We start from the raw sequence: 10,119 nt of genomic DNA, 5'->3' as shown, positions 1-10,119 counted from the left end.
CACACATGAAAGAGAAAGAGAGAAAGGAAAGGAAAATCTCCCAGAAGTTCACTGATCGGAGTAACTGCTATTTACCAATGTGGCTAATGTAAAAAGTGACAGAATAATGGATCTGAATCCAAATGGATCTAAATCTCAGGCTGAAGAATTTTTTTTTCTTTAGTGGGTTCAGAAATTCTGTCTAAGGAATATAGCTGAAATGAGTGCGGGGGAGGAAATCTTTGCCTTGGGCTTTCTTTTAATGCTTGTTTTTCTTCAAAGTTTCAAAGTTTTTCACTGTGCACGAGATGTTGTTCTAGGTCCTGAGAACAAGACAATCTAAGAAGGTTTTGTTGACATTTATTATTTTTCTTTTGAATTTCTTAACCCCTGAAAATACAAAGACAACTTTAAATTAAATTTTAAAATTCAATAATTTCCAACCTGCAAAAGCAGGGCATTCAATGAGAATAATGGAATATGTGACACATTAAAAAACATGAAATGTAGTTTAAAGTATATCTATACTGTTTTTAAATTCCTTGTGGATGGGAACCTTTTCCCCTGCTTAACTTGAGTTGCTTAATCTGCGAAGTTAGATGAGCCAAAGCACTTAAGTGTGATTAAGGTATGGAAATCCAGAATTTTGGACAAATTTTAATGCAAGTGGGATATATAAGTGCTTGCTCTCCCTATTACCTTAGTCTTTTGCCATTTGGACCCATATTTCCCACAGGCTTTGTTTATTTTTTGTGGCTTATTTTTTCCATGGTATTTAAACCAATTTCTCTCAGAGCATAAATTGTTTACAAGAAGCAAGTCATTTGGAAACCAAATGAACATTTCAGGTTGATACCATTCATTTGTAACTGAATTTTGGATGTGGACATACTTAGGAAACTAAACAAGTTAGAGAAGATGTACATACTTTAACTCAGGGAATCACTAACATTTTCACTTCTTTGTAGCCTTGCAATTGATCACCTGTGGTGGGAAGGGGAATTAAGAAGGAAAAGGAGAAAAGGAGGGAGACAGTGTTGTAAGAGATGTTTCTGAGATGAGTTAGAGGTTGTGGGAGAGAGGGTGGTCATCTTGGAAACCAAAGTCAATTTCAGACCATAGCCCTGACAACCTGCAAAAGTCTGAGGCTTTTGCAAAGGGCTAATTGATGGTGGTACCATCTTGTAATGACAAGGTCACACTTTGAGAATGAACAGTCAAGCAGTTTGGATATGGGCCACTAGCTCAGAAATTGCACAAAGGACGATGGCAGCAGTGAGTCGAGAGGATTTCATAAGTTTTCACAATTCTTTTGAAGCATTCCTCTTGACTTTCTGTGCAGCCTTTAATTGAGTACCACTGAATGCCACCTGAGGAAAACAAAAGAGGTAGAGATGGGAGAATATCACTTGAGAAGTTCAAGTGATAGAAAAAAAGAAAAAGGAAAAAAAGGCAAAGCAAAACAGCAAATACTTTAGGTTTATCAAGATACCAATCAAGAGTTTCTACCATTAAGGATGACTTGTTCTATGATCTTGCCTTTAAGAACTCCCACCAAAAGGTGTTCTAGGTGGGTACATTACAATACACAAGCTTTGAAATTGTAAAGCAAAATAGCTTTCCAGTGCAGATTGTAAAAGCCCATCCAACTGCCATTGGCTATCATGAGATTTTCTGAAGCGTTAGCTCTGAAGCTTCTTGATAATCATCCCTGGTTTCCTTACACCCAGATTATGAGTTCTCCAAAGGGCTGAATTCACAGAAGCATCATTTAGATATGTAACTGCTTCTCGGAAATGAGGGTTTGTTCTTGACCATACTTGATTTTTTCCCCTGACACAGAAGTAATGCATGTTCACTTTAGAAAATGTGAAAAAAATACACAAATGTGCAAAGTAAGTGACAGTAACTTCCTGTAAACCTTCCACCCCAAGCAATCACTTTTATGGGGGAGGACACGAGGGAGCAGTTCCCCAGAGGTGGCAAAACATGCACCAGTTAGAAATTTGATAATACTTATTTCTTAACTGGGGGTATTTTCACCACCACTCCTCTCCCAAAAGGATTTTGGATAAATATCCTGAGACATCTTTGGTTCTCACAACTGGGGAGATATTACTGGCATCTTGTGGGTAGAGGCCAGGGATGCTGCTAAACACCCTATTATAGACAAGAAGCCTCCCACAACAAAGAGTTTTCTGACCCAAAAATGTCAATAGTGCTGAGGTTGAAAAATACTGTTGGTGAACAATCAAAAGTTTAAGTCCCAGTTCTAGAAGTTTTGCATCAGTTTGAGTTGTAAAATTTTCAAGTTAGAAAACTGCTCTTCCCATAACATTGTAGTCACTCCAGTTCCTTGACCCACCAAGAGCTATTGTTAACATTTTGTTATATCACCAATGTATAGATTCTTTCAATTATTGTTTGTTATCAGTCTGACCAGATAACTTGCTGTGCACAGTCAGGGAGAGAAGTAGTCATCAAGAACCAACATCTCATGGATCTAGGGGGCCTTTGTACCTTTCCCCTTCCATAAGGAAGGAGCTCTGAGTAGTGAAGGTGAGAGTTAGGGGAAACTTAGGGTTTAGAGAAGGTGAAGTTGAACAGAACTCAAGTAACCCCTTGAAAACAAATCCCCATCTCTACTAATTTAACAAGTTAAAATTTAAAAAAAGAAACACAGATTCCAAGAACCCCCACAGACCTACTGAGTTAGAATCTGCGGGAGATGGGGCCCAGGTATCTATATTTTAGGTATGCAGAACCAGCTGAGGGCATGTAGTTTGCATATAGATGTCTGGACCAGTGTTTAAGAGCCACCGGTTCTACCCACTTCTGGAATCTCCTTTCTAATAATTCCTGCCAGGGGCTCTGGTCAGAGATGGAGAGTTCATCACCATCAATAAACAACTCAGAGCATTAAGAGTCTTCTGTAATTGTACCCAAATTTGTCTTAGTATGGTGTTCATAGTCCCCACCTTTCAACATATAAAGACCCCTGCCATGTCATTCCTATTTATTGATAACCCCAAAGAAGGCTTTAATAGACATTTTTGTGCAATGCATTTTATAGCTCTCTCTCCATATCGGGGGTTGTAAGAATTAACTTTTATTAGAAAACAGGCTAATAGAAAATTAGCCTAATGAGGCTAATTAAGTCCTGTTGACTCTTCTCCTTCACTGAAAACAATTTGGTAAATTCCAATTTGGTTCTCTCACTGACCAGGATAGACTTTCAATTCATAATCAATGATCCAGCAACAAATATTTTTTAAGAACTAAGTTTGTGCCAAGCACTCTGTTAAGTAATTTGCATGCATTAGGTCAGTCATTTACCACAATAAACCCCATCTTCAACTAATTTTCCCTGTAAGTGTTTGCCTTAATCCCACTGTTCCAGTTTGCTAACGCTGCCGCTAAGCAAAATACCAGAAATGGATTGGCTTTTATAAAGGGGGCTGGGCTTATTTGGTTACAAAACTGAAGTCTGAAGTCCATGAATATGTCCAAATTAAGGCATCAACACAAATAGAACTTCACCCAAGGAAGGCCAATGGCATCCGGAAAACCTCTGTTAGCTGGGAAGGCACATGGCTGGCATCTCCTGATCCTGGGTTGTGTTCCAGCTCCTCTCTCAGCTCCTGTGCTTTCTTCAAAATATTGCTCTTGGGGCATTTTGTCCTCTCAGCTTCTCCGTAGCAAACTCGGGGCTAGCATAAGTCTGCTTTCATTGGCATCTCCAAAATGTCTCTCTCAGTTGCTCTCCAAAATGTCACTCACAGCTGCTCTGAGGTCCTTCTGTTTGTGAGCTCTTTTATAGGACTCCAGTGAGTAAATCAAGACCCACCCTGAATGGGTGAGTCCCACAGCTCCATGGAAATAATTTAATCAAAATTTTCACCCACAGTTGATTGAGTCACATCTCCATGGAAACAATCAAAGGGTTGCAACCTAATCAACACTAATACATCTGCCCCCACAAAATTGCAATAAAGATCATGGCATTTTGGGGGACATAATACATCCAAACTGGCACACCCACCATGTTCAGCTACATACACCCATAGTTGCCCCTATATATTCACAAACCCCATCCACCCTCCAGCACATACACTTGCGTAAATCCACACCACATACATAGAAAGCCATATGTATAAGTTTGTATACATCTACACTCCATAGACATCCATATGCATACTGACATTTCAAAATTTGCTTTAGCACTTGATGGAATCTCAGCTTGCAGATTAATTATATCTCTGATGCCATTGAAATGCAGAGCTTTAATGTCAACTACCATAGATTAGGGGTCAGTATGGAGGATGAGGTTGGTTCCAGGCTGGCCCAGATCCTGGAGTGGTTCAATAAGGTGAGTGTCCTGTAGTGAATGCCAGAAGCAAAACTTAATGTGGACAAAAAAGTGCAGGGTAAATCCAGAAGTGAGAACAAGGTAGAAAGGTAGGTTGTGCCATTACAGCACAGTGGCTCACATTATAGCACAGGTTCTGGAGTCCAGCTCTTTGAGTTTGAAGCTCAGCAATTTTTTTAAATTCATGTATATATATATATTTAATTCAGTTCCATTGAGACTCACTCACACACCACACAATCATCCATGGTGCACAATCAACCATCCACAGCACCATCACACAGCTGTGATCTCACCACCCCAATCCATCCCTGAACACCTTCCCTACACCAGAACAAGACCCCCAGGCACAACCATAAGCAGGTTCAGCCTCTCCTTCACAGCAATAAGCTTCACAGGGGCAAGCCCCAAGACGGAGGGCCCAGCATATCAAGCCGTCAGTCCCAATATTTGTGAGAACATCAGCAACAATTCAGGTGAGGAAGTGCAACACTTCCACATCCTCCAGCTCCTCAGGGGGGTCCTGAATATAGATTTTTATTCTCTGCCCAAATAAACCTGGGATGTGCCACTACCTCACTCTAACATATACAGACCCACCATAGCCCACCTCCCATTCAAAGCTCCACATAACCGTGGTGTCTGAACAAACTGACTGTAGAAGTTATATTGTTTAGAAAACATCTCTTCCCTTGGTTCCATATGGAAGCCGAAGCCCTAACACACAGCAAGTTTCAACATTTACCCCCATCCCGATCTCTCCCAGTCCCAACCAGATCTGCTCCATTCATATCTCCAACTGAAGTCTGGGCTCCCTTTCAGCTTTTCTTTTCTTTTTTTTTTTAAACAGTTGCTGTATGCATCAACACTGACATTCATATCTGCTGAGCTTTAGCTCTGAGCCTCAGGTGCCGCACAGACACCCAGTGTTCCAGAGACCAACCAGATCACACACAAAGGGACAACATCTCAGAGTCTGGAGATGTCCATCACAACTCAGGAATAGATTTGACTGCTGTAAGAGCTCACAATCCAGGGACCATTACAATAATTGTTTCCCTGTTAGGCTGTGCTCTAAGATTCAGTTCTGTGCTTACACACTGTAGTCAGTCCACACCGGTGAGGCACTACAGTGCCCGCCATTGTTTCTGGCATACTTCACTCAAAATGCTGTCTACAGGATCCACTTACCCCTCTGTGTGTCTCACAGCTTCACTCCTTCTTGTAGTTGCTCAATATTCCGTTGTGTGCACACACAACAGTTCACCACTCCGTTCCTCAGTCAGAGTACCCTTAGGCCACTTCCACCCACTGCAAGTCATGAATACTGCCTCCACAAACACCAGTGTGCAAATGTCCATTCATGCCTCTGCTCCCAGACTAAAGCTCAGCATTTTAACCCATTATCTTTGTAATAAGTTTATCTTTATGAGCCTCAGTTTCCTTGGTTGTGAAGTGGGGATGACATTACATTATCTGCTTCGTGGAGTTGTGAGGATTAAATGAGATGTCTATAAAGCACTCAATGTACTATTGAATAAATATTAGTGGTATTTTTATTAATTATTATTTATTGAAGAATACAATAGAAATGGTGGCTACAGAAATGGGAGGCATATATCCAGTGAATGCTGGCTCATGGGTGAACGTTGGGCACCAGGAGTCCAGAAATGGGTTGAAGCTAAGGAGACTTGTGGGAGGAGCAGAGGGTGCAGCATGTGAAGACACCTTTACCAAGATGAAATTCTTCCAGCCAGCTGGGCTTTACTCAGTTGTCTTTTACTTCCATTCTCTCTGTGTGTAGGGTCTCTTTCTCAGAGTTGGCTTCTCATTCCCTCGTTTGCCCAGAGCCAAAACTGCCAAATGTCCTTTTCTAGAAAAATGTCAGTACAGGGGTGCAGGTGGAAACCTGCTTGCTATGGTAGGAACCTGCCCCTACATTCTCTAGCTCGGTGATCGGCACCACCCGGTAAGAGAGAACCTCTCTGCCTCAGCCTTCCCAAGCTAATCCATTTGCCGTTCTCCTTGCACGGTGATCTTTCTAAAATGCAAATCAAATATGGCAGACTCTGTTTCCTTTTTCCTGAGTCTCTTGGAAATTTCATAAAATCAACAAAGAGCAAGAGAAACACAATTGTAAACTCCATTTTCATTGCAACGAGGAAACATTTGAAACCCTGAATGACAAGCTAGGAGAAAGACTGGCTGAAAGCAAACAAAGGTACAAGAAGATGCCAGGAGAGGAGGTTTGAGCCTGCAGCTTCCCAGAAAAAAGCACAGAGGAGAGCAACCTTCTCCAACATAACGGCACATAAACGTGCAAAACCAATACTGACTCATGTGACTCAAGAGCGACAAGAGTTTACCGTAGGGGCCTCCGGGGACATGGTTTGATTCTGAAGAGAAGAGGAAGAATCCAAGCTGTCCAAGGAATCACACAATCAAAGCCTTGTTGCAGGAGGCAGTCGGGTAGTGAGATAGGGTTAAGGGCAATGAAGGTGAGTAATAAAAAAGGAACCAGTGCAAAGTTTTCAATTCTCCTTAATTTGATTTATGAATTTATCACGATCCCAATTAAATTAGGGTTTAAAAATTATACAACTCTTCTTCAGTTTACTTGTAAAAATATACAAACAGAGCAGCTAGGAAAATTTGGAAAAAGAAGACTAATGAGGTAAGAGTAGCCCTGCCAGATGTTAACACACAGTTAAATTAAAGTAGCATGTTGTGGAAATCTGAATACATAGACCAATGGATCAGGATAGAAAATCCAGGCGGAAAAGCATCAATAAATGGGCTTGGTCAACTGGCTAGTCAACTGGAAAAATATAAGTGGAATCCCAACTATTCACTATATACTACTTAAGTTTCCACTAGTTCAAAGGTTTAAATAAAATTTACATAATCAAGATAGAGGAAACTATGGAGTAATTTTTTAAAAATTGGAAGTGTCTTTCTAATTATGACTCAAAACTCAGAAGCTATTATGGAAAAGCTTGATGCATGTCACTAAATGGGAATGAACAGTTTTTGAAAGGCACAAACACCATAAAAATCCAAAAGGCAAAGTCCACCTGTAGCAAATTTTCAACATTAATTATAGACAAAGAGCTGAAGTCCTTCATCTGTCAGAGCTCTTAAAATCACTACCAAAAAAAGAAGAAGAAGAAAAAAAAGACCAATGATCCAATAGAAAAGGCAGACAAAATGTCTGAATGATTCACAGGAATCCAAATAGCTCTCAAATATATGATAAAAACTCAACTTCTCTTCAGATGAACCGCTCCCCACCTTTTCTGTTGTTCCCTTCCCAGTTGTTTTATTTATATAATTTGTACAGTCCTCACCCACAGGAGCCTATAATTTAGTGAGAGAATACATTGTGTATAACAGGATTCATGAGACCAGATAGAATATGATGTGTCATGAGTGTATAAAGTACCTCAGGAAATCAGATATTGGATGAACACGTCATCAAAGAATCATTTAATTGTAGAGCTAGTAAAGGTCTTCAAGATTACCAGGTTTGAACTATTAATTTTGTACATGGTGAAGAGACTGATATAATTTCACTCAGCTAGCAAACAGCACATCTGGGACTGGGAGTCAGGTATTCATACAGCTGTCCACCCCACCTCTGCTGCCATAAACAATTTGTTTTCAATTATACAAGTGATAAACAAATTAGCATATTCATCTTGTGAAAAATTTAACCATACTGATACATTGAAAGCTCTCTTTGTTCTTACTGTCCAATATCATAGAGAAATTTAGAGTTTTGCTTTGTGGATTTTTATTCATAAGTGGTATGCTGTTTTGCAACCAACTTTTTTCCACTCCACAATGATTTTGAGATTTTTGCATGTCCTTGCTTTTTACTAATAAGGTTGAGCAGCTTTTTATGGTTTTATGTCATTTATATTTCTTCTTCTGAGAATTGCTTTTAAATTTCCTTTAACAAGTTAATGTGTTTTTGTTTTTCTGGTTGTGAGTCTTTTTTTAAGTTGTGTCTTATAAATTCTTAATTTATTCTGGTTATTAATATTTTTCTGCTATCTATGTTCCAAATATTTTCACCAGTTTATTCCTTATCTTTTAATTTGGGAGGTTATTATACACTTTATACATTTTTAAGTTTTGATATATTCAAATTTATCTCTCATTTTTCTTTATGACTTTTACATTTTGGATGTAAAGGAGAACATCTCTCTTCCAAGCTTAAATATATGGCCTCCAATATTTTCTTATAATGTCTTCATTGTCTAGATTTTTATGTTTAGTTTTTAATCCATGTGGACAAGGCTGGCTCCATGGGTATGCAACCCATTTACTCCCATGGGGCCCCACAGGTAGAATGAGAAGAATCCTGCTTGGTTTAATGCTCTATTGTCTTCACCTTGAAATTCTTTAATAAATTTTGAACACAGGGGCCTGCAATTTCAATTTGCCCTGGGACCTGCAAATTATGGATTGATTTTTTTGTGAGAATGTGAGTGGCATGAGTGAAGCAGCGTATAGATTCATTAGAAATGTGCTTTCTGGCCTCAAAGAACTTTCATTTGAATCCTGGCTATCCTGCTCATTAATTGTATAACTTCATGCAAATTACTTCACCTTCCTGTGCCTCAGATTTCTCATCTTTAAAATGGGGATAGTAACAGGATCCTGCTCTTATCATTGTTCTGGCATCATATAACACATGTGAAGCCCTGAGGTTAGCACCTGGTGGATAGTAAGTGCTTGTATATATTGGCATTTACTCATATTGCTTTCACAGTGTTGTACTATCATTGCCACCTTCTGTTATTAAAACTTTTTCATCACCCCAAACAGAAACTCTGTACCTGTTAAACAATAACTCCCCATTCCTCCTCCCCTAAGCCTCAGTAACCTGTAATCTACTTCTGTCTCAATGAATTTCCTTATTCTAGAAATTTCATATAAATGGCATCCTAAAATATGTGACCTTTTGTGTTTGGCTTATTTCACTTAGCCTAGTGTTTTCAAGGTTCTTCCATGTTGTAGCTGTATCAGAACTTCATTCCTTTTTATGACTGAATTATATTTCACTAAGTATGTGAACCACATTTTGTTTATTCATTCTTCTGCTGATGGATCCTTGGGTTGTTTCCACCTCTTGCCTATTGTGAAAAATGCTAAAATGAACATTGGTGTACAAGTATCTGTTTGAGTTCCTGCCTTCAGTTCTTTGGGGTATGTACCTAAGAGTGCACTTGCTAGGTCATATGGTAATTCTGTTTAACTTTTTAAGAAATGCCAAACTAGTTGTCCACAGTGGCTGACCCATTTTACATTCCCACTAGCAATGCATGAAAGTTCTAATTTCTCTACATCCTTGCCAATACTTATTTTCTGCTTTTTATTCCTCTTGGATGTAAGAAAGAGATTTTTTTTTTTTTTAAGTGTCAAGGCTTACCTTTAGTGTGCATCTCTTCTATACAATACTGACCAGGTTTCGTTCTGCAGGTTCCCAAGTCTATAAGACATCCATGAAAAGGGACTGAAAGGTTGCATAATCTACAGATCACACCTCCAGCATCTTCCAGGACAATGAACAAAGAATAAGGGGGAAATAGAGATAGAGACCAGAGCGAGATAAAAAGAAGAAAGAGAGACCCAAAAATAAAGCTGTGATTTTCAATTTTAAAACACAAGCAGTATTTTAAAAGTAAGTCTTTAAAACCCACATAAATTAAAATGATATTTATTTTGAGAATGTGTCGGGAAATTTCAAAGCGTATGTTATATTC

The 10,119-nt window shown here is 39.1% G+C and overlaps 1 protein-coding gene across 1 annotated transcript in view; it reads right to left on the bottom strand.

Annotated features, from left to right (window-relative positions):
• Positions 1-1,224: 1,224 nt before the first annotated feature.
• C10H9orf57 (chromosome 10 C9orf57 homolog) overlaps positions 1,225-10,119 on the bottom strand; it is a 73,571-nt gene continuing 64,676 nt past the window's right edge. Inside the window, exons 4-5 of the mRNA XM_037850749.1 lie at positions 9,786-9,908; positions 1,225-1,349 (exon numbers count right to left, since the gene is read on the bottom strand). Coding sequence (XP_037706677.1) covers positions 1,225-1,349; positions 9,786-9,908 — 248 coding nt within the window. The remainder of the gene's footprint in view (positions 1,350-9,785; positions 9,909-10,119) is intronic.

This window comes from Choloepus didactylus, chromosome 10, assembly GCF_015220235.1.
Source record: "Choloepus didactylus isolate mChoDid1 chromosome 10, mChoDid1.pri, whole genome shotgun sequence".
NCBI classification, from domain to species: domain Eukaryota; kingdom Metazoa; phylum Chordata; class Mammalia; order Pilosa; family Megalonychidae; genus Choloepus; species Choloepus didactylus.
This window is presented reverse-complemented; position numbering and strand designations above follow the sequence as displayed.